General features: G+C 38.2%; 1 protein-coding gene across 8 annotated transcripts in view; it reads right to left on the bottom strand.

The window, feature by feature from the left end:
• Positions 1 to 26,401, bottom strand: part of Tle4 (TLE family member 4, transcriptional corepressor) — a 141,208-nt gene that overhangs the window by 106,051 nt on the left and 8,756 nt on the right. For all 8 annotated transcript variants that reach the window (XM_052188846.1, XM_052188855.1, XM_052188812.1 and 5 more), the window contains exon 5: positions 1,543 to 1,605. In XM_052188846.1, the coding sequence (XP_052044806.1) occupies positions 1,543 to 1,605 (63 nt within the window). The remainder of the gene's footprint in view (positions 1 to 1,542; positions 1,606 to 26,401) is intronic.

Here is a 26,401-nt window from a genome sequence, read left to right as displayed (position 1 = left end):
CTATCTCCACAAGTAGAACTTCTTCAAGTAAGAACCACTCACTAGTGTAGGTGAGGCCAACAGAAAGAAATGAAAACACAGGCTAGAGAGAGGGCTGAATGTTATGAAAATTTGCTTCAGGGTTGGAGAAACTAGGTCCTGTTTTCCAGTACTCACTAATTGGCTTATAACCATCTGTAACTCCATTTGGGGGGATCTACTGCCTTCTTCTGGCTTCTGTGGGCACCAGGCACATACATAGCATACATACATATATGGAGGCACACACAGGTATTAATAAAGATAAATATATTGTAAAATAAGGAAGAAAGGAGAAAGAAATGCAAATATGCCCCTTGACACTCTTAGTCAAAACATACCTAATCCAGTGACAGACAAATACTAAGGACAAATACATAAAAGAGGATAATGAGGTTCAGTGGTTCTCAGCCTGTGAATTAGACAGTAGCCAAGTTTGTGAATACGAGTGTCTCCTTCTTCAACATAATAGTTACTCAAATGGAATCCTGGTATGGACAGCATAAGTCGGACAGAAATCCACGTTTGTAATGCACATACTAATCCAGAATACTGTTTGTGCCTAACCCAGCCCATGCCATTGTCAGACAAGTGTGTGCAACAGCTGTTCTGAAAAGCACTGAAAGAACATAGTAACTAAAAAGAGTGGGAGAAAGGTACCTTCTCTGCCTAAAACCAAAGTACCAAGTATTATTGCCACAAGACATTAGAAATAGTTCTTCCTTCTTATAGCTGATAAAGGATTCAGAGCAATTAAAAGATTCAATAAACCATCCTTTTCCAGCATTCTCTATAGTATTCTACCTACCCAAACCAAGTAAATAAACATAAAGGGAGAGTGGGGACAAAGGAAACCACTGAACACTAGCAAGACAGACCTTCCTTCTAACCTGTGTGAATTTTTGACAGTATGTACTTTCCCTAGTAATGAACAAAACAACTAGTGAGCCACATGCCAGGCACTGGACACATAAAAAGACCCCTATCGGCAAAGCCTAAGGTAACACAGACATGAGTACACTGGATTTACCTTGGAGGTCTTTTCTAATTCCACAGTCAACACAAAGAATTAACCAGGTAATGAAAAATAACTTTTTCAAAGCAGCAGCCAAAAAGTACCATTAGTTTATCCACTAGGTAAAGCCTTTCTACATGATATACCTCTTGCTGAGTCTCAATGCTCTGTGACAAATATACAGATCAAGCTCTTGTCTTGCTGGTATTTTTACAGTAACATGACTAGAGAGCTTTATAATAAACAGGCATAATTCTGAACAACACTAGTTTGAAAAATGACAAATAATTAAATTTTACTTAATACAAAATGTTCCATTAATAAACACATTTAAATTATATCACAGTAAACATTAATAAGATTCAAAAGTTGAAATGAGAACATGTATTTTAGAAATGTGAAATATGAACATCAAGAAAATGACAACGCCAGGATTGGGTCTACAATCCCTTGTCTGCAAAAATCAATAAAAAGGCAACAACTTCTAGCCATCAGATCAACAATCTTACCTCTTGGGACAGGAAAGGAATGACCTGTGCACAGATAGCATTGAGTCGTTTAACAATCTCTGCCTGCAAAAAAAGACAGAATCACAATATAAGAAAGCAGTCAGATGGTTTTAGATTCCCAAAATATTAACCAGATGATATTAAAATGCACTTTGTACTATGGCTGGCAATGTCTAAGGAAGAGGAAAACTACCTTCTCCGCAAGCCCATTAATGGAGGCAATGACAACAGAGTCACATTAACAGCAGGATTTATTAAACAGCATTCATCTTAAAATTTAATCTTCAAGCACCAGAGTAATAAAAAATGAATTTAATCTCCTTGACTAGAAACCAGTTCTCAAAAGCCTTCAGCAGGAGGGACCCTTGCCCAATCTAATGCTGTTTTCATAAAACCCCAAGTCTTTTTTAATGGGATAACACACATTTTTATTCCCTACATATACCAACTGCTTTCCATAACCAAATGATTGTTGTGTAGAAATATCTCACTCCCTTGCCCTCTCTTAAGTTCAAGCAAACCTTGAACTGAACCACCTGAATGTCTCCTCCTTTAGAATGCTTGAATCTGAGGCATGCGCAGCTGCACCTGGTAGCCTTTACTTGTAAACACAACAGAAGGTTTTTATACTTAGCTCCCAGTCTCCTGAAACCAACAAAGGGGGTCAGCAATCAAGTAAACTGGTGTAAGTATTAATTGCTGAGTAGTAGAATATTTGCAAACAGTAAAGGTTTCTAAATCTGTAAGCCAAGGTTTTTCAGTGTGGAGTTTAGAGCATACTAAGGTCTACATTCAGCATAAAGCAATCTGGAGACCTGGAAAGGTTTTTAGCAAAGTTAGACCATAGAAATTATCCTTTAACTTTTTTGGAAATACAGGGACAAAAAAAAAAAAAATGCATACAATTCTCCTACCTTGGAACTGAAGGTTTTTAAAATAATAAACGAAAAATGTGCTGTTACATGTTTTCTTTAATCAGAGCTTTACTGATGTTCACCTTAATATGCATCTTCAAATGGCATGATCTCTTGTGATAGACAGTTTTTAATATATGCACATTTATACATACAAAATTGTTCATATTTTAATGATGGGGTGGTAAAATGGGGAGGTTAAGAAATTTTAAAAGACTGAAAATGCAACACAATTATTATTCCTGAGATTTTTAAAATAAATTCCACACAGAATCAGTTCATTTTATAAAAGCACACACTCTTTCTTGCTAAGTCATTATACAACAGAACAGTGCTTGTGCAATCTAGTCTTCCTTCTTTATGCTGTAGCCCTTTTTTAACTTTGTAGCAATGCAATTTCTTAAATGCCAGCAACTTAAAAACTTCATCAGTGCGCGCACACACACACCCACACACACACACAAATTTACCAAGAAGTTCCCAGTGTAGGCTTCCCATTCCAGCCAGTTCTAAAGAGACAGACAAAGCCCAGTACCAGTAAGCAGCAGTGACTGAGACTCCACTGTGTTGACCTGATTTAATTTACTGCCCTGGCCCCATGGATCATTTAGCCATCCTTTAAGAATGCTTAAACCACCATGAAAGGCTGCAATGGGAACCACCAAGCCCCTCTCCACCTGGATGAACATTCCACAGTGGTAATGGAGTTAAATTCTGAGGTAAGAAAGCAAAATAGAATTCAGGAGGCTGAAAGCTCGGCGTCTCAAAGGCATTTGGTTGTTAGGCTTTTTGTATCGAGAGGTGGGGATAGAAATAAAAGATAATGAGACTTTGGGGCAGACCAAACTGATGATTCTTGTGCTTAGAACCATCTGCCAAGCATATTTTCCTCATTATGTTGTTTACATAAATAAAATAGTCCCTTGCTAGGAGAGCTGAAAAAAATATGTGGGCATGTAGGAAAACTGAGTTCTTTAATTTGCCTACATAATGTAGGCAGTAAAAACTATAAAAGAAACTCAGTCGTCTCATTTTTTAAAAAAAGGAAAAAAGGAGTTATTTGGTGCTTTAATAAGCTATTTTAAGTCTAAGTACCTACTTAAGACAAAACAAAAAACAAAAACAAAAACCCACCAACGTAAAAGGAACAAGTCTTAATACTAAAAATTATGTATACTAACCAACAAACAAACAGAAAAAGAGTAAAATCTTGAAACTTTTTCTTTAAAGGTCTCCTTTTGTTTAAAAGACTTCTTAATTTCTTTATGCTGTTATGCCAATAGATTTTCTTGGACAGGCTAATTGGCAGCAAGGGGGTAGGGTATGTCTGTGTGATTTCATACAATTAAGCAGGCCATTCCTCACTTTGAAAGCTAAAGTTGCCTCGGAAACACTGCTACTTCCGTGGTCATCTAATTTCACCTCTTTTGTCCCACAGGACCAAGCTTTGGGGAGGCATCATTTATTTTCAGGCCTTTCTACTGGGCTTCAGCGATCAACCAGTAATACTGTGGACACACACTTCTAATGGTCTATGTTTTGAAACTGAGTCTAATCTAATGGCGTGGGGCCCAAACTCCTTTTCTAGCACAGCCATTAAAGGATGTAGGTTATTGCTGTTGTCACCATTGATATTTGTCATTGTAATGTAATTAGGGCCCTAAAATGATGCATTACAGCCCTTGGCACAGCTTCTATTAAAATCTTTTCTTCTGCTCACTGAACTGCGACCTGCTTTCTGATGAATAACAGACAGACAGCTTTAGGGTAAGAAGCAGATTCATCAAAGAAGTATTTTTCAGCTTTGGGGAAAGAAGGAAAAAGACAACTGAGGAGGAAGAGCCACAATACACATTTGAATTGCATTTGACCACTTGAAATTCTGATTGCATCTGATGAATCTGGCTTAGACAATATATTTCCAGTCTTCGAATCACATGGTTAATCAGAACTCTAATCTGCTATCCATCAGCCTATGCCAGTTCTTTGGCTTCCAATCAAATTTATAGGTGATGTGGGTCACGCATCTCTGAGCAAAGCATTCACAGATAGCCTATTGAAACAGGAAAAGATGCTGAAATACTGTTCGTTGTTAGAATTAGGTGGTGTTATTATTGCCTTTGATGGTTTATGGGCACTGCTAAACTACTGCTTTAACACCCACAATACTCCAAATCAGTATTAATAGTCCTAATAAAAGGACAATTGTTCATGTCCAAAAATGACAAAAAAAAAAAAAACACTTATACTTTGACAAATAAATTAACATTTGACACTTCTATTACATCTTTTCTAGTCATCAAGATATACATTGAAGAAAAGTAGTTGATGGGGCTGAAGCAATGGTTCAGTCCTTAGGCCTAATTGCTGTTCTTACAGGGAACCAAAGCTTCATTCACAGCACCCATATCTGGCAGGGGTCAAAGACCTGTTATCTCCAGGTTAAAGAGATCAGACACCCTCTTCTGTACATTTGGCACATACACACATGTGTAGATACATATATCAGTCCCCTTCCACACAAAAAAAATTTCCTTCAAATTTTTAATAAAAAAAGTTAAACATATTTTCCTACCCTCAATTCACCACACTCCATCATTTTTTATTTTCTACCTTCATATCATATTCCCAAAAAACAAACAAACAAACAAACAAACAAAAAGATTCAATAAATATGGCAATCATCCCTACTTAAAAAGCCATTTGGTTTTGGCAAAATATCTTAGAAAAAGGTAACAACAAAAAAAGCCATTTAATGAAAACCCTTGACTATGCACCTGATCCTGAATACCATCATGCTAACTCTAGAGAAGCCATGAAGAACAGAACAGAGGTTTCAACAGTCAATAATGAAGGGCAAGAATACAGCAGAAAATCTCAGATCACTCTATTTCAACTCAGACACAAGACAAGTTGAAAAACTTATCAACTATCCTATATCATAGAAAAGACTTTTTGTAAAGTAATAAAGCTGTTTTAATTTTTAAATGTATTTATTTATTTTGGTTTTCTGAAGAGAGGGTTTCTCTACTTAGCTCTGACTGTCCTAGAACTCACTACGTAGAACAGGCTAAGATTACTTTCTTCAATAAGAGGAACTATCTGTTGATATTCAATGTATTTTATATTGAACATCACATAATTTTTTTTTTTACTTCTCTACACATACTTCACTGACTTACTCTGAAACAAAGTCTCTACTGATGGTATCACTACAACAATGTTATCCTGGTTCATGTTTTGACTCACTTGTATGCCATTTTATTGTATGATATGGTGAGCTATCAAGTACCACTGCACAACCTGGTTTATTGAACACTTTCAAGTACCCCATTTCTTTGCACTAACAAGATACATTCATTGGTGGTGCTCAAGTAGCAATATGCAGGACATTGTCCTCAAGGGAGGCAGAGTCCCTGTCTCAGGAAGCTATTTCAGTCTATGCCTAAGTGTCTTATGAGAACTTTCTACAGTGATTAAACTGTGCTGTTCCCTCTTACCCTTACACATTCTAAAAGCATTTCTTGAAGAAAACCTTAGGTAGTCACCTATTACCATACTAGTTGACTTTTGATATTATATTTAATACTATTCTAGCTTTAAGAGGGAACCAGAGAATGCTGTATTATACAGGAAAGATTAATGATCCATGTGCCTGACATTCACTCACTCATACAAGGTCAAATGACTGCATTTCTCAAGTCTGGAAAAAAAAAAAAAAACAATGTAACTAATGTTATCAGTTATGCTCAGCAGCTCAAAGAGGAAGGGCAGGAAATACAGAAAGAAGGTTGAAAGAGAAAAGTCAGCTATCCATAGAAGGCAAGGAAAATTTACTGCTCTGCTGACTTAACCTGAGCTTTCACAGTATAGGGTGGAGCTGATAAAGAACCTGATTGGCTGTGCTCAGCAAGCTCTGAAATGCTTCTCTAATACTTCTCTCCAAGGGTCTCAGCAAGTACAGTCAGCTACTTTGTTTCTTTTCTTTCCATAAATATACTGGGGCCTTTGAATGCTAGTTTACAATTACACATTTCATACCTAGGCACAGAGACAAATATTCCCTGTGACAATAAATGGAAATAATTTACCTCAGTTTTTTCCAACAGGACTGATATGACCAAAATGATGTGAGAAAAAAACCAAAAGTGAATTTTGGAAGCAGGAATAAATAAAAAACCAACTTGTGGTCCTTATCAAGATCTCAGTAACAATGCCTATACTGTAAACCCTGGCAGACAGAGAAAGCCATGCCAGATGATTTGTTCATTTCTTCTTGGTCATATCCAGGCATGTCAAACCTGAAGGCCACAGACCACAAGTCACACAGGTCCTAAGACTGCTATGAATGCAGCCCAAGACATTTGCAGATGAAATCATGTTTCAATGCAAAAAGCTGGACAATACTTTGTTAGGTAAGCATATCTTTATCTATTTACTTCTTGCCATCGCCCTTTTAATAGATCTCCCTCTGTGGTTATATTTCTAGACGTTTCTTTTTCTCTCTTCCTTCCAGCACTAGCACTGCCTTTGCTAATGTCTTCATACACCCTCTAGTTACTGTTGAATACATAATTGAAATTTCAACTATTTAAAGCCATCACTGCAAAACATCCTTTCAGTCCTCTGAACGTTTTCTCATGGTGACCAAAATCAAAGCTGTGATTTATTCCTAACCTATAGTGCTACAGTGCTGAGTTAGACAGCCTAGGCAAATGAGTCACAGCCCCGGCCAGCTGGTACAGAAGGTACTACAATGACAGAGGCAGAGACTCTTCCTGTTTTGGTTGGTCTTGCTACCTAAAACCGCCTTCACCAGGGTCCCGGACTCATTTCTCACCTCAGTCCATAAAATATCCTCTTACTCCAATGACTTCACAGCAGAATCTCTCTTCTCTCTCTTCTCCTCAGAGAAGGGAAAGCCCCTCTTGGGTACCACCCTACCCTAGAATAGCACATTTTTAAAGCACATGATCTTGATGAGGGCGGCCATGTAGTCAGCAAGGACATTCCACATAGCTAGAGTACAAAAAGGCATTTAATATGTAATTTTGTAAATGAACTACAATCCAGACCAAGTGGTTGGAATTTCCTCATTTTTTTTTGTAAGCAGGCAAAAATTTTTATGGAAGAGCTATACTAAATCAATGTAACAAACAAATGACCTACTCACATTCAAAATTGGTCTGTTTGGCTTCCTAGCACACTATCTTTTCTGACATTTAGGAAACCATGTCACTTAAAAATCAACATATATTTTCTTACTGGACAACAAGGAAAAATGCAAATTCATTCTGGACAACTCCTGATTGGGGAAAAATGCAAATTCATTCTGGACAACTCCTGATTGGAGAGTCAATGATTAAAGTTTCTATTCTGAATTCTTGGCAGGATATGTAATTTCAAAGATTATTTAGAGACAGAATGCAGATGCAGCTGAGTCTCCTAATATTGCTTACAACAGATTACTGATCATCTGAGACTTTGGCATTGAACACATGCTAGAGTGCTATACTAGGAAAGCACTTTGTATGGAGAGTTCAAAATAAATTCTGGAATAGTACCTGGAATAAATCAGTTTGGTTAGAACAGATCTTAAAAAGACCTTAGTAATGCTGCAGCATGACAGGGCTCATAGGCAGTAAAAGAACCGTTACTAATTCAACATGCAGTGTGTCATGGGAACTACAGATGCTACAGTATATTCACACCCACCTTGTACCTATTAAAACCCTGTTCAAAATACACCATGAGAGATCAAGGTCCAAGGAGCCATGGACACAGCTGCAGTAAAAATGCCTCCAGAGAGGTCAGCATGGCGAAAAATACAAATCGACCCATTCTTATCTCCTTGTACAAAGCTCAAGTCCAAGTGGATCAAGGATCTATACATAAAATCAGACACACTGACGCTTATAGAGGAGAAAGTGGGGATGAATCTTAAACACATGGGCACAGGGGAAATGTTCTTGAACAGAACACTAATGGCTTATGCTCTATGAACAAGAATCGACAAATGGGACCTCATAAAACTGAAAAGCTTCTGTAAGGCAAAGGACACTGTCAATAGGACAAAATGGCAACCAACAAATTGGGAAAAGATCACCAACCCTATATCTGATAGAGGACTAACATCCAATATATACAAAGAACTCATGAAGTTAGACTCCAGAGTCAAATAGCCCTATTAAAAAATGGGGTACAAAGCTAAACAGGGAATTCTCAACTGAGGAAACTTGAATGGCTCTAAAACACCTAAAAAAATGTTCAGCATCCTTAGTTATCAGGGAAATGCAAATCAAAATAATACTGAGATTCCACCTCACACCAGTCGGAATGACTAAGATGAAAAACTCCAGAGGACAGCAGATGTTGGAGAGGATGTGGGGGAAAAGGAACACTTCTCCATTGTTGGTGGGATTGCAAGCTGGTAAAACCACTCTGGAAATCAGTTGGCAATTCCTCAGAAAATTAGACATAGTACTACCTGAGGACCCAGCTTTACATATACACCCAGAAGATGCTCCTACATGTAATAAGGGCACATGTTCCACTATGTTCATAGCTGCCTTATTTATAATAGCCAGAAGCTGGAAAGAACCCAGATGTCCCTCAACAGAGGAATGGATACAGAAACTGTGGTATATATACACAATGGAGTACTATTCAGCTATTAAAAACAATGAATTCATAAAATTCTTAGGCAAATGGATGGAACTAGAAAGTGTCATCCTGAGCAAGGTAACCCAATCACAAAAGAACACACATGGTATGCACTCACTGATAAGTGGATGTTAGCCCAAAAGCTCAAAATAAAATGTTACAATTCACCCAGCACAGGAAGCTCAAGAAGAAGGAGGACTGAGGTGAGGGTGCTTTGGTTCCTCTGAGAAAGAGAACAAAATATTCACAGGAGCAATAAAGGAGACAAAATGTGGAGCAGAGACCGCCCTACCTGAGGATTCATCCTATCAACAGTCACCAAACCCTGACACTACTATGGACGACAAGAAGTGTATACCAAAAGGAGCATGTCATGGTTGTCTCTGGAGGCGCCCTGCCAGAGCCTTACAAATATAAAGGCAGATGCTAGCAGCCAACCATTGGTCTGGGCCTGGGGGTCCCCAATGGAGGATCTGGAGGGTGGTCCAGAGGAGCTAAAGGTGTTTACAGCCCCATGGGGAGAAAAATGATGTCGGCCACCCAGACACCCCATGACTCCCTGGGACTAAATCATCAACCAAGAGGTACATATGGTTCCAGCCAAAAATGTGGCAGAGGAATGCCTTGTCCGACATCAGTGGGAGGAGTGGTCCTTGGTCAGGTGAAGGCTCAATAGATGCCCCAACAAAGGGAAATCGAGGAGGGGCAGGTGGGAGTGTGTCTGGTGGAGGGGCATATACGTAGTGGCAGAAGGAGGGGTTGGGGGTCTTTAGGGAGGGAAGAAATTGGGAAAGGTTTTACCATTGGCAATATAAATGAAGATGATATTCAATAAAAATAAATTAATTAACAAATAAACAAGCAAATAAACAATGCCTCCAGAGAACAGGAGCTTTGTTAAGAAGGCCAAGAACTGCTTCTGTGTTCCTTGTTCCATCAGCCCTGGGCATCAGGAAGCCCAACTTGGAATTCTATTTTCTGCTACCCAAACAAGCTCCTCAATCTACTTGACAAATTTGTTTGACAAATATACTCATATTCAATATTTTAATAATTATAAATTTTTGCCAAGAGAAAACAAATCTTGCCTAATTTTTGCTTCTTGCTGGAGTGATATATTCCACATAAAAGGAGCCATCACTGATTCCTCATCCAAGCCTCTTTCAACTGCTTGCACTGAGGTAGCAATCCCTTTTTCCTTGAGGGATGCCATCTGGAACAGACTTGCCCAAAATTTAAGCAGCAAAAAGAAAGTCCAATTCAACAGATCAAGCTCCACCTTGCCCCATTAACCATAAAACCCACAAATGTTCCCTGTAGTCTGACATCTAGCTACTTCTACTTGGTTTTTTGTTTGTTTTCTTTTAATACTCCATGAGGCAAGTTGAGAAAAGTAAAGGTAAAGGAAACTATTGTTATCTATGCGTTTCTATAATCTAACTTACTTTAAGAATATAGTCATCTCCCTCAGTGTCCATGAGAGATTTGTGCTGTGATCCTCCATAAATATCTTATCTGAAAATACTTATTCATAAAATACCAAGGGATTTGAAAAGAATCCTTATCTCCCCTCCTGTCTGTTTTTAACGTCATTTCTAGGTGCTATAACACCAGACAGAATGTAGATGCAACATAAATACCTTTAATACACTTTACTGTTTAGGAAATAAGATAAACAAACATGTGCTCAGTACAGGCACATTTCGCCTGGATCCACTGAATTTATAGTTGGCTATAAATGTGCTCATGGACACAGAAGTTGATTGTACTTCAAGTTACTTTTAAATTGCTTTATGCATATAACTTACAATATTTAAATAATGCACCTTAGTAAAAGCCTAAACCATGAATAAATGACTACCTGGATATTCATTCTCCAAGAATTTATTAACTTACTATTGTCAGGACTCTTAGGTGCTGAAGAGAGTGAAGAGAACAAGAAAATCCCTGCTGTCCTGAAGGTTAATACACAGGAGTAAAATGACAAAGAAAAGTTCATAGACATATGAAAGGGAATTTCAAGTATTAAAAATGTATCTACAAAGATGATAATTTAGATAGAATCCTAGAGTAAGGATGAGTGTGGTTTGGATAGAATAGTGAAAAGGGACAAAAAAGTGATTTTAGAATTGAAATGTGTCTAAAATCATCTCCCAAAGCAGGTTCCATATCCCACCTTGCAGAAGTCATTAACAAGTATACATGCAAAGTGATCTCTGACCAGATGGCCTCACTCTGTCTCAACAAAATTAAACAGCTCTCTTCTCTATTGAGACATCTCAATCTAAAGACTCTCATTTAATAGTACTAGTTTAATATCTTTGGAATGACGTACACAAAAAGCAGTACTACTGAAACTTCCTTGAATACAAAACCCTAAAAAATCTCAGACAATATCCCCATGAAACAGTGGGTCAATGCTTTCATAAACCAGAACTCACTCCACATATATTAACTCAAAAATTCCAAGTGCCAGGACTCAGGTATTAGTGTTCCACTTTAAAGTTCCTTGTATAATTCTAATGTACATGCAGGACTGAAACCATTATGTTAGAATACAGGATAGATGCAGTAAAAGGCAGTGAGTGGGAAGAGACAGAAAGGCAGTCATGTGGCAAGGCTTTAATGCCATACTCCAAAGCTTGAACTTTATTTGATAGGGAGCAAGGATCTACAAGGGACAATCTCTAGGAAAGTGATGACAAATTACTAGCATGTTAAGATATCTCAATGCCTTAGGAATCTAACCCTCATTTTGCCACTGATTATATTTAAATGGTTGTGGAAAGATTATAAACACAAAACATATACAAGAGGAAAGATGGAAATTGAAAGTTAATTTTAGAGTAAGAATAGAATGAATTCTCAAAGCACCTCGAACATAGGAAATGCAGCAATATGATTTCAGATTTTGTCTATCACCTGAGCTAGCAGCTGTGGCACATGGTCTAGTGAATGCAGAATGGTCTAGTCTCATGAAGTGTTTATAGTTTAGCAAAGAAGATCAAATAGAAATAAACACAAGATGCTAGGTTCATGGTACAGGCCTGTAATCTCAGGTACTAATGAGGCTGAAGGAGGAACATCACAAGTTCAAAGCATGTCGAAGCTGCAGAATATTCTCAAGCTAGCCTGGACAATGTGATGTACAAAATTCCAGGATATAAAGTAAAAGATAGCTTGGTTTATATAGTTCATTTAGCTCACTTGCCTATCATAGATGGAGCCTGGGGCTCAATCCCCCAACTGGAGAAAAGGGTTAAAGATAATGGGGAAAAAATGCCTTATATGAAACATAATAAGACTTCAATCTTTAATAATTTTCTACTACTATGCCAGGTTCCATGTCATATCTAAAAGAATAGAAGAACAGATAGGACTTACAAAGCCCATAATATAGTAAATGAGATGGATAGTATTTCTCAATAGTTAAGGCAAGAATGTTATCCTGAGGGACCAAGATAAAATGAGCCTGAAAGATGAAAATAGAGGGGAAGGGCAAGAAAACACTGATCAAAAAAGGGGCAGCCTACCACATCAGCCTGGGGTAGGTAGAGCACAGGAAAAGCAATGGCAGTAGAAGATGCAGCTTGAGAAGTGGTTCAGAGAACCTTGTGGACAGGACTGCTCCTATCAGATGAGACCACTTAGACACTACCTTACTTCCAGTGAGTGATTCTAAATATGGTATCAAGAAATGCTGCATCAGGTCACACCAATCATCCTAACAATCAAGAACAGCCTGTTTGTGTAAAGTATGTTACTACTTAATGCTTGGAGTAATTTAAGAATTTTATTCTTCTCCCTATTTTAAGATAAGAACAGTGAAGTGTTAAAGAAAACCATCATAATCTGAAAGATAGCGAGAGAGAAAGAGAGCAAGAAGGAATATCAGGGGGCAGATGCTAGAAAACCTGTGGCCTGGATACATGGTGTGGCTAATGAGTAAGAGGGACAGACATCTTGTCCTCCCCTAAGGATGTCCTACCTGAAGAAACTGGGTAGACAGGTTCCTTTCAATGGCCCAATGGACCTCAAGGAAGCTTGTGGGAGAGCACATTTGAAAACATGTTAACTACCCATGAGACACTCAAAAGATAAACATAAAGTCGGCAGATTTTCACTACCCTTAAACATGATCCAGTACCAGAAATACAGAGACAGCAAAGGCTACCAGCAAAAACAAAACAGTCAAGAAGCCAAAAGAGTCTCTAGCACAAACTCCATTTCCACAACCTTGAATGAGAGTGCTGCCCAGATATGGATGGCAAAAGTACTTATGTGGGCTGGTATGATAAAATCGTTTAAGGTAAGATTAAACCTTTAAGGTGAGATTAAATAGTACAACAAAACCAGTGGCTATATTTTAGGCATTGAATGAAGCTCAGGGTTTTCTCAATTAACAAAGTTTTCCTCACTAATTTACACTGCAACGCAGGGGGAAGGACTGTAGGGCTCAAGAGGAGGCTAAAGAAAGATCTAAAACAGGAGATGTCAGACTTACTGGTTCAGTAACAAAGGACAGACAGTGCTTCCACAATTGACTAGGAGTGAGGTCACAGACCAGTCCCAGAAAATCTGTGCACTATGACCCAGAAAAAGGCATTCTTGGTCTTTATGTTCTACTACTGACAAAGATATCTCTTCTGCTTTCTCAGTAAACAGATACTTGCCCTGGGTGCAGCATAACTTATGCATTGTAGTAAGGAGATGCAGCAGCTTCTGGGTGCAGGAGAGACAAATGGGATTGATTTTAAAGCTTCTTTGATGATGACATGATCCTAAAATTTAAGACTGCAGTATAAAAATTATGTAAGATATATACAGAAATATTCTTTTCATTGACTTCATGGTAAAAAGTGGGGGAAAGAAGAACCCTCTATAAGAAGAATTTACAAGGACTTAGAAGAATTTAAACAAGTTTTACATTCACAGGACAACCTGCAACATCCAACAGAGCTGCCAACTTGTGAACATGTCAACTGTCATGCTATGCATACCCATGCCACCTAAAATTTGACCAAACCTTTTACTTAACTTGCTTTTATAAGTATTTAAGATTACAAATAAAAAAAAATCACACTTTATTTTGGTCTACACCCATATATTCACTCAGATTCACCTTATAGATACTATGATGAATTTTTTGATTGACTACAAATTCTAAAAAGTTGTCCCCCACGCGCATACATTATCACCAATTAGGAGAACAACAAAGTGCTTTTGGCCAGGATATAAATCAATTACTTTTTAGTTCAGGTGGGTGGATTTCTCTTGTTTTCTGTTTCATTTTTTCTCCTGTTAAACTGAATAAAGATTTTATACCACACACACACAAAGCATTTGGTACAGAAAAGGCAGTTTTCGGTTGTCCGGCTGAGAATTTCTTTCCATGATTAATCCCATAAAGACACTATCCACAAAAGAAGCTGCCTGTTGAATTATATTCCAGTACAAGCTCCCTATCTTGTTGTCCAATTTTAGCAAATGTTCACAGAGTTGCCCCAGTCCATAAAGCATGGGTAACCCTACTCCACAATAACAGTCCTAAGTCCCAAACTTTAACTTAAGAGAAGTTAGTTGATGTTTCTCCATGGCAGCAAGCTTCTCCAATACAGCTCTCCAAGAAAGAAAACATTTCTTAATTCTTTCTTGGCTTAGTAGAGCTAAATGGCCATAGCTACATCTCTTGGGAACTATGGTAGTGAAGGCCTAGAGTTGTGCTTCTCAACCTTCCTAATGCTGCAACCCTTTAATACTGGTACACATGTTGTGTTGACCCCCAATCATAAAATTATTCCATTGCTACTTCATACCTTTAATTTTGCTACTGTTTTGAATCATGTTTCTGATATCCAGCCCACAGGTTGAGAACCACTAGCCTACAGTCACTCAGAGGTCTTCCTAGATCTTGCCCACTAGTCTGGGGCTTAACCACAAATTATAAATAGTATTTTCTTGCTGAATACTATGAGACAATGAAAATAACATGAAATTTAAGATTAGCATAGCCAATGCAATTTAAGCTAGCATTGTATATCAGCTTAATTATGTTTGAACTTCCACAATAAAATATACTTCTAAAGTGGTATTTTCTGCTTTAACTGAATATATTTAATAAATTCACCAAAATGATTTTTTTGGTTACTTACTCTGAAATGATGCTAAGAATTTAGAGGTTAATCTGGAAAATATACCACAATGAAAAAGGTTTTTAAAGTCATGGGTTAGAGTGGGGTTGTCTCAGTGAACAAAGCAAAGGGGAAAAATGAAAAACCACCATCGTCTCTGTAACAGTGTAACAGTCTACCTGCTAGTTACTAGACTGGGGCAGTCAAAAGAAAGTATTAGCCAAGCCTGTTCTATCCATAGTAAACTGCCTCTAGGCCTTCCACCACCTCTACTGACTGACCTTCCTGTTGATGATCATTCAAACGGTCCTAGTTAACAGCAGCTATATGAGTGCAGGACAGGCAATGTAAAGCTGTGCTCACATTTGAAGAAAACATTTCACACCCCATAAAGCAACGTATGTTCTGACAGTTACAACAGACTGCATGACAGAGCAGTAAAACCACACCCTGTACCCCTTTAGACTACATCTGTGGCTTCATGCCATGTCACCAAGCAGTATTTTGGTTACCAAATGTACTCTTTAGACTTCCTAATTTCATGTGTACTCAACTTTTCTTACTATCACTACTATTCCAACTGAAATGCAGAAGCTTAAGAAGTTTCTAAAAGGGTACTGTAACACATGCCCCATATTGAGGAAAGAGGTTAAACAAACACAAATAATGTATTATGTTTACTAAAGTACCTATTATTATTTCTGTGTTTAGCTCATCAAGAACATAATGAGAAGAAAAAAAGTAATTATTTCTTTTGAAACATAGTAGTTTTTCAAGCAAATTTAACTCAGTTTCATGTTTACTAAATTTCACAATACAACAAAGGAATCACTAACTTATTCAGGAACATGAGGTCAAGGATATAAGACAAAAAAAAAAGAATAACTGAAATACTTCAATGCCTGATTAGAGGATTTTTTAATCTATATTAATATTCAGAATATCTCCAAAGAGGAAAAAGTTAAAAGTGAAATTACTTAAAATTCCTATCAATATAATAATTATGGCAACAATCACACAAAATGACTCACACAAGCTTATAAAGTCACCCAACGGCCAAATACTTTCCTTAAAAGGAAAGGTTCCCCAAACCACTGCCCACAAAGCTAACTCTCTTGTGGTCTGGGTATAGAATACAGGCACAAACAGTGGAATCTGTCTTGACAAGAGCAGATTCAGCATCAGGAGAAATGAAAAAACAAACTCATTCTTTTCCTCCCACTTTTCCTCCCTCCCTCCTTCTCTCCCTCCACTTCTCCCCCTCTCTTCCACCTTCCTCCCCAGGCACTCATACTGCAATACACCTGACACCAGTTTTTCCCCCATTCACTGTCTCTCTGCTAATGCCCCACATTTCTCCCACCCTGTAGTGTTTTGGGGCCTTCTTCAAAGCATTACCACAACCCTGACCCTGTGGACTACCATACCACACGGTTCCCTCCTTTCCAGTCCCAGTGCTGTTCCTACTGCTCCTCTAATTCAGTCATGACCTTCTCGGTGCTGTCTCTCTATCCACATGGCTTTAATCAACATTGACTGATATTTGCTCTTGGAACCAAAGAGTATACCAGCAAAACAGATGTGATCCTGGGATTTTATTGACTTTCTCTTTGTTTCCTCCAAACATCCAAGCACTCTATCTAGCATGTGAGGTCTTTAATAAAGGCATCCTAAACCAAAACCTACTACTCTTCTTGTCTACTACTAAACTAGACTGGAAATGGAAACCACAGTGTGAACATGCACAAAACATTCTTTTTTTTTTTTTTATTCGATATAATTTATTTACATTTCAAATGATTTCCCCTTTTCTAGCCCCCCCACTCCCCGAAAGTCCCGTAAGCCCCCTTCTCTTCCCCTGTCCTCCCACCCACCCCTTCCCACTTCCCCGTTCTGGTTTTGCTGAATACTGTTTCACTGAGTCTTTCCAGAACCAGGGGCCACTCCTCCTTTCTTCTTGTACCTCATTTGATGTGTGGATTATGTTTTGGGTATTCCAGTTTTCTAGGTTAATATCCACTTATTAGTGATGCACAAAACATTCTTGATTCTGTGATCCCACTTAGAATCCTACCCATTCTATTCATAAGTGGTTTCCCTCCTTAATCTTCATCTACTTCCTATAACAGCACCCCAAAGCCAGAAAGATGACCTACTCTCCAGTTTCTCCCACAACAGTGTCTCCACAGTACTGTTTACACTGATCCAAAAGAAAAGATGGTATTTTCTGAGGAGGCAAGTCTTCTGCCTCTCCTAACTCCATAGGTCTCAAAGAAGCATGAGTTTAAGTAACTGTTGTTCAATAAAAATATAAAAGCCATCACAGCTTTGATGTGCCCAGGACTATAATAATTTCTTATCTAATAAACCTTCCAACAAAGGAATAATGTAACCTCACAAAGCTATGTTTTCAAGCTACAATCTTAACTTTTACAAATAATCCTAGGTTCTTTATTAAGAAGCTAACTATGTCAATTTATAAATAGAAAGATGGTTTTGGAGTACTACCTAACTACAATTTAGCAACTACTTACACGGACGGCCCTTGCATTGTATTATGTATTTATTTTAAGTAATCAAGAGATACACTAAAATATACAGAAGGATGTGCACCTTCACATGTTAAGTAATAGTGAGCCTCAAACAAACAAAAGAAAACAGCAAACATATGGAATGTCAAATACCAATGAAAGCAGGAGACTTAGACATGCAATTTGAAGGCAGGGATATGCATTATCTCACCAAATCATATCCCAAACTGAAATTTCAAGCTATTGCCTAAAGTATAAAAAATTCTATCCATTCCACGTTAAGCTGGGTAAAGCAGAACCTTCACAGACCAGCTATATCAAACACTTAGAAATGTGGATTTTTATACAGAAATGTACTATGCTCTGTCCAAATCTACAACTGCTGTTAGAGCTACAATATTGGCTCTATACTCTATACCTAGAAGAGGCACTTTTTTTACTTACAGTATTTTGGGATTTTTAGATCATGTTTCTCTATCAAAAACCCTAAATAAGCACTGCCTCAAAAACAAAATTGAAACAATAGAGTAGCTATGAAGTTGGTACTTTTTACTGGGCATTAATTTTATTATTATTATTATTTAGGTTAATCAAGGTAGACATGCTTTAAAAGCTATACTCTAAACATGTCTACCAAATCTAAACTTTAAAATCTCCCATATTACAGCACAATACAGGAGGGAAAAAGACAAAACAAAACTCAGGAGTTTGGTGGCACACACCTTTTCTAGAGGCAGAATCAGGAGATTTCTGAGTTCCAGGACAGCCAGAGTAACACAAAAACAAACACAAAACTCTCAGGCTCACTGATAATGTGTCATAGCTACAGTTACTATCACTGTGATACACTATGACCAAAAGCAACTTGAAAAGGAAAGTTATTTCGTTCACAGTTCTATACAGCAGTTCATCATCAAAGCAATAAGGGCAGAAACCTGGAGGCAGAGGCTATGGAAGGGGGCTGCTTATTGGCTTGTTCCCCACAGCTTTCTTAGCTTACTTTCTTATAGAATACAGGACCACCAACCCAAGAATGACACCAACCACATGGGCCAGGCCTTCACCCATCAATTACCATAAAAGAAATGCCCTACAGCTAGATCCTATGGAAGCATTTTCTCAGTAGAGGCTCCCTCCTTGCAGATAACTCTATTTTGTGTCAAGTTGACACTATGTTTCAGACTTTAGCTACTTAGAAAACTCAGGATTTTATTCATTCATTAGGACTGGACAATAAACGTTGCCCTAAACAGAACCCAAGTGAATGAACAGAAGAGAAGAGCTATTCTGCAGCAAGATGTGTCCTGATCCCTCTGCTAAGAGCAAATCAGGCAAAGGGGTCTACTGAATCTAGCTGGTCCAATCGACAATATTTATCTTGATACTACCCAGATTGGTGTCCCAGGAGGACTGCTAAGATGACTGGAAAAAAAAAAAAAAATCAATCCTTCTGAAAACTTCCTAACAATGGGTAATAATGATTCCAGTACCTTCTAAAGGCCCATGCAGTATTGCCAATTTAAAACATTCCATCTTTCATAATAACAACATAACAACCATATGGTGGTTTTGGTAGAAATCAAGAATCCAACAAGAAGCTGAAAAACAAAAGGTCTCCACTCCTGAAAAGATTTTATTATCTTCCTTTCTTTAGGAAAACACTAATTACAAAAAGAACATGTAATATAATGTCTCCATCCAGAACCTGACAGAACTCCCATCAATTCCACATTGGAAAGGGAGGAGAAAAGACTCAAGACAAGTAGAATTTGAAGGACTCTTCAGTAGGCATTCAAGGCTGACTTTTGGCTTATCTCTTTACTCACAGAAGTCATAATGTGCCCAAGCATAAAAATGCAACAGAATTAACAATACTTTACTCTCTGGAGCTGTTTCTTAACCCTGACACAACTGAAATTGTAGGATGGATACTCTTTGTTGTAGAGATGGTCATATGCACTGCAGGATGCTCAGCAATATCAATATCCAGCCTCCACCCACTAGAAGCCAATGGTACAACTAAGCCACTGCATCCTCAAGTATCACTGGGTACCACCAAATATGTCCAGGTTTTGAGACGCCTGCTCTGGAACTCCTGAATTAACTTTTGTTTGAGTCCCAATTTCTCTCTGGGGCCGGATGGGGGGAAGCATACAATTAAACATTTAAGTGCCAAGAACCTTCATCCCATCCCCACTCCAGGTAGGGATTCAAAAGTTCTGCTATCATATAGCCATTCTCATGTGGTTAAGAAGACACTATGCTTTTGTTAGAAATCACAATTTCAAATGAGTAAAAATATCCAGAGCCTGTGATCATCAGACAAACAAGCTATAGAATCTGCAATTTAAAAAAAAAAAATGTGACATAGGTAGATTCACTAATTTAGCACACTTATTGACAAAAATTAAAAGAAAAAAATCCTAATCAGATTCTTTATCGCTTATTATATTCAAGCAAGTTGTATATAGAGCACAACAGCAGTCTACCAGGCACATTTAAAATATAAAAACTTGACTCATGGAAAGGTTCACCTAGGAAAGGTTCACCTAAGATGCAGGCTTGCCAGTAGTTCAGAATTGAACTCTGAAGCCAGATTTTCTGGACCTGAATACTAATCCTTCAACCTACTAGCCGCACATCCTTTATTATCTTGGTTTCAAGCACAATGAGGATACCTCAATCCCTTCCTTAAAAATGGGGAAATTAAATTAAGACATCAAAATCAACTCCTTCATCCTGATACCCATGCAGTACGCAGTCAACCTGGACTTATGATAAATGGTGTCCATCAAAAATCTAGCTAAACACAGTCAACTTTGACATTGAAAAAAAGATGAACAAAGCTAAACAAAATAGTCCATACTATAAGTGATTCTAGATCATGAATCACCTGCAAAAAGTAGTTATTGTAACTGTCTACAATATTCTAAGATTGTTCAAACAGAGTTTCTACCAAAAACACAAGCAAACGAAAACAAAACAATTGTATTTCTTTTTACATATCATTATCTTAAACCTTAAACTTTTAGAACTGGTGTCATACAATAGAGAATTAAAAGGAGTTGGAGAGATAGGATCAGTAATTAAGAGTATTGGCTGCTCCTCCTGAGGACCCAAGATTCAATTCCTAGCACCCACATAATGGCTCAAAACCATCTGTAACTCTGATTCTAAGGGATCTGACACCCTGGTCACCTCTGTGGGCACTGCATGCACATGGTGAACAGACATACTAACAGGCAAAATACTCACACACAGAAGTTTTTAAAACTTAAAAAAATTATTGATAGAAAATAATCCACTAATTCTACCTTTCACTTTTGTTTGTGATGGTAAAAGCTAAAGCCCAGGCTTGCACATTAAATTAGCTGAGTATTCTTAACTTCTAGCTCCCCCTACATCCAACTCTACATTTTAAAAACCACTCAGAGACTTCTAAAAGAATTAGGATAACATATTCTAACCTCTGATTGTCTATCAAAAGCCTTTTTGCTCATCATAAAGGTAAATTTTCCCTAGGAGCTCAGAAACAAACAAAAAAGCATTTATACTATCCATGAAAGAAGTTGATTGCTCCTAAGTGTCTGAATCATAAAGCCAAGATTTAACATGTCTCTATTATTTCATTTACCACTGTCATTTGTTTAAAATCATAAGCTCATTCTTAACCAAGTTCAATAGTCTAAACTTTCCCTAAGCTTTTAAAGAGTGAGATGGGGCACAAAAGCTCCAAGGATTTGAGCTGTCAAGTTCATTGTCAGCCACATCCTTCCCCTACCCCCCCCCCCCCACCAAGTGCCATGAGATAAATCTCAGCTAGAGACCAGCAGCATCTACACAGACTTCAGGATGTAATCTCTGGGGCTAGTCATACAGCAGGTAATAAACTCCTGCATACCCCTTTGCACATTTATCCTGGGAAGAAATTAATACAAATCACATTGTAATGCATACTACTTTGAAATCCAAGCAGTATATACCCCAAAGGAAAAATACAAAACCCGACAACTTTAAATCAGTTCTTGCACAATAGCTGCTTTAACTAACTCTGCAGGAACATTACTTTAGCCTGAACACGGATCCTAAGAGAATCAAAACACTCCAAAGCATCTACTAATTAACTGTGGAACTTCATCTGTGTTCTAGTTTACTCATGAACAGGATGGGGATAATTCTGACATTACTGAGGCTTAAATGAGAGATGGACAAAAGCATCTTGTAAAATATTAAGTATTATATAAACAAATACACATTTCTTGGACTAACAGGCAATTATAAATTTCAAAAACTAAGAGAAAATTTTACAAGGAACGTTCTGGGCTGAATATAGTTCAGGAGCAAAGCACTAGCCTCCAAGGTGCAAAGCCTGTTATATCCCCAGAACCAAATTCAAACAGCTGGGGGATCCTATTGCAGTTATTTAAATTTTCTCTACCTCTGCCTTGTCACAGGCTGAAAACTTAGCTGAAAGTATATAATAACAATTCTGTAATTTCATAAGGTTACTCAGAAAAGAAGACCACCTACATGATAATTTATAGAAACATGCTTACTATTAGAATTATTTTTCAACATTATTCCATCTCACTACTTAAACTCTGTCTGATCTCGCAAATTTAGCCCTCTAAAAAGACTTGAGAAAAAGTTAGTTTAAAACACTACAGTAAAGATCAATATTTCCCCACATACATTCAAGCCACATGTACAGTTATTAATAGTTGAACATTTCAAAAATATACATTGACTAGTAAAAAGTGTTCAAAGTGAATTTTAAATTCAGTTAGAAATGATTTCCAACTTTAAAGAACTGATCACACTAAAATGCATACATTTTACTTTTACTGTTCTCATTCCTGAACCCCATGTTCAGCTGTTTTCACTTCCTCTTTCCATACGTCATTTTCCAACAAACTTCACAAGGAAGAAATCCAATACTTGAAGGTTCAGTACTGCTTGTCTATTCTGCTACCCAAATATTCCCTGAAAAAAGTACTAATCACAGAGGCTTAACTACAACCTGAATGCAAGTGTTCTCTCCTTCTCCAACTATCCCATGGCACCAAAAACAGGTGTGCTGCAGAAAGCACTTCTAAAAGTGGCACTTACATGGTCGCTGGGAAGGGGAAACTGGCAATAAACAAGTGTGTCTAGAACAGCCTGTTTGTATGGCATGGTTCAGGAATGAGGGAGCAGCCAGTTTGATTAAACACTTTGCTAAAAGTGGATCTTAGCTTTAGATTTCAATTGCTGATCCCAGCCTCCTTCTGGGCAGGACATGGACACTGAAGGGTGGAGGGAAGGGGGAAGAAGTTGAACTTCATCACAAGCACACAGATCAGATCTCTCACTCATGGGCTGCCAACTGTGGTACCTTACTTACTTACTGCAGAAAGCCAAGAACAGGACAGAAACAAGCACATTTGTTACTTTAAAATGGTCAGGCCAATAGTAAGTACTCCAAAAGGGAAGTTAAACTATTTCCCCTCCAACCACTGACTTCCTATGTGACCTCAGGCCTATGCAATGACCTTTGTGAACTCTGGTATCCCCACCCATGTGCTGATCCTTCCTATCACACCAGGCTAGTCTCTTAAGCCCTTAAGCTTTAGTGTCATCTGTTAAAGGAGGCCAGAGGAATGACACTGCTTGGCAAACTGTAGGGCACATTACTGATAGAAGCTACTTAAATAAGCACACAGATCCAAACTTGCTACCTGCTTTACAGGAACATCAAGATCACTGAAGAGATCATGTAAAATGCCTTAAGCACTCTGCAAAGAACTAGTGTTTTTCAATTCCAACAGCACTCACTATTCTTACCAGTTGTATTTCCAGGCCTAAGACCTTCAACCAAAATAACCTACAAACCTTCAGAGCAGAATACAGAGTTGGAAAATAATAAAATCAGGTGTAGACACTCACACCTGTAATCTTAGTATTCAGAAGCCTGAGACAGGGGGATTAAGAATTCAAGTCTGGTCAAAGCTACACAGTGAGATCTCTGAAAAGAAACTAGCAGCAATGTCAAAGAATCACTGTCAGTCTAGTCTGCCTCCCAACCTCTCGTTTGCCTAGGTGGCTGTAGTTAAGAGGAAGGGTCCTGCAGAGTTCTGAACATTCTGCAGCCAGCCAACACAGGGAGGAAAGAAGTTATGCCGTTGTTCCAAGAGGCAAAAGCTCCTACATAACCCAAATCCCTATCTATTTATGAGCCCCCCCCCCAAAAAAAATTTCCCAAAAGATAACAAGACAACTCATCTCCCAGAGGACAGAGTGCCTAAAGGGTATCGTAGAGTTTTATCATTCTGCTTCTTTGACAAACCAGCTAAGAAAAATCTATACTTTTTCCATCTGTCCCCCTGGATGGTATGCAAGTTACATACCACAGTTCTCTGAAGTCGTGGCTCTGTGTTATAGAAATAGCAAAAGCCTGGCATCAATGCTGTGGGTCAGTTCCAATGAAAACAGAGAGGGTATATAGATTTGTGGTGATGAAGACCAGTTAAATCTCTCTTTACAGGCAGAAAGCAACTCCCACTGACAGCTGTTACTAAGACAAAGTCAAAACAGCTCTATCTTTCCTTTGGCTAAGACTTCTGAGGCCTTCCCCCCTTAGTCTATCAGTTTCGTAAACTGTCTTCAGTGTACTGACTTAAGTCCTAAACCTTACAAACTGCCACCAAAGTAAATCAGTATCCATGCTTAAATGTGTTGCCTCATACTTCTTTCCAACAGCCTTGTTTGTAAAGCTGATAACCTAGCCTGACTCTATTATCAGAATGAAAGTTGTTTTTTTTTTTTTTAATTTTCAATTGTACGTGTATGTGTGTGCAACATGAATGCCCATACTGCAAAGAACCAGAAGTCAGAAGATGGGGGTCAGATCTCCCAGACCTGGAGTTACAGGCAGTTATAAGCTTCTTGATGTGGGTGCTGGGCACAGAACCGCAATCCTCTGCAAAAGCAATATGCACTCTTACTTAACTACCACCACTACCTCTCCACCAGCCCTCTTTTTAAAATTTTATTAATTTATTTCATTTTGAGACAGTGTCAAAATGTGGCCTGATCTGGCCTGGAATTCACTATGTAAAACAACAGACTGACCTCAAAATGATGAAGATTTGGGTGCCTACCTATTGAATTTTGTAAAAGAAGGTATGAAAATGATAAAGGAAACTACCTTTTAGGAATCACATCTCTTTTCCCAAACTAGCAAATCATTATTAACCCAAAGTCACAACCCATGCTATCAAATATGAAATGTAATAAAAGTTTACTATTAAAAGCAAATATAACGAACCAACTCTCTTTAACTATTGTGTAGGGCGAAGGAAAAAGTAAAATTAAATGTGAAATGTAGCCGTGAACCTTCACTGAGACAGAGAAAGCATCTAAAGATGCAGTTCATTCTTGTCTAGCTCATAAGTCCAACACAGCTCAGAGCTATACTGCCTAAATAAAAATTTGTCAATCAAAATGATAAGTAAAATAAACAATAGGAAGCAGAGACTGCAGGGCAGTGAGTAGGAAATATGCCTTTGAATACTACAAAGAAATTCTCAGCAGGAAAAGCAAACCATCTGCCTTCATTTAAAAGTTTTGAGTTGTGTGATTTCCTGCATCTAAGAACCTCCTTCTGAACTACAAAGAGGCCACAAAACATCACATTTTCCCCTCCCAGCTTCCCCTTCAGAAACCCTGAGGTGATGATTAACAAACAGTCCCCTTGTCTTCAGACAGTCTAAGAAGCCACAGGAAAAGATAAATTAAACAGAAGACCCCTTCGTACATAAACAAACAGGCAGCCTGGAGAGAAGACAAATCCCTCCCAAGCAGCAGCAAGTAGCTTTGCTATTGCCACAGGGAGGCCAGAGGAAAGTCACCCTCTGGACCTCCCACCCACTGAGGCAGCCTAGACAGAAAGCGGATCCTGATTGGCTCCATCCTTGGACTCCAGGCAGCTAGAAGATTCTTCAAGGGGTTCTAGGGTTGAAGTCCTAAGTCCAGGTGCTCACAGACAGAAATAACGTTTATTCTAGTAGCCAAGGGCTTCTCCATTCCAGCAATGAGCTAGGGCCTGAATCTCTAATTTATGACCAATCCATTTCCTAACAGTGCAACCTCCTAGGCAATCCACTCTAACCTACCACCTATTACTATATCACCATGATCAGATCTGACCCTGTTTAATCATCCCTTGATTAGACATAATCCTTTTCTTGGGATCTTTATAAGAATTAAAGATTTTTGGCAGTATGCCCAGATCTGTGGTAATCACATGCCAGATATATAATAAATGTTCACTTCTATTGGAAGGAAACTCTTAATTCCAACTCAACAATCACTACTGAAAGTGAGAAAACAAATTGTATATTTTCCTATGGTACCTCAAAAACTAAAAATCCTACACAAGAAAGAAAAGAACACAAAGAATTTAGAAAACAGTCCCCTTAACACATATACACACCCTGGTGGGTTATAAATTTCACCTTCTGGGTCCTCTTGCAGAGCATAAAAAGCTCACTGGGTCTTGCCCAAGAAACCTGGTATTAACTGCCACAATGTTAGATCCTCTGTCAGTTTATGGGGAAAACAATCTTAACTTAAATTTATG

Source organism: Apodemus sylvaticus, chromosome 1 (assembly GCF_947179515.1).
Source record: "Apodemus sylvaticus chromosome 1, mApoSyl1.1, whole genome shotgun sequence".
NCBI lineage: Eukaryota > Metazoa > Chordata > Mammalia > Rodentia > Muridae > Apodemus > Apodemus sylvaticus.
Note: the sequence above shows the minus strand (reverse complement) of the source record. Positions and strands in the feature narration are given on the sequence as shown.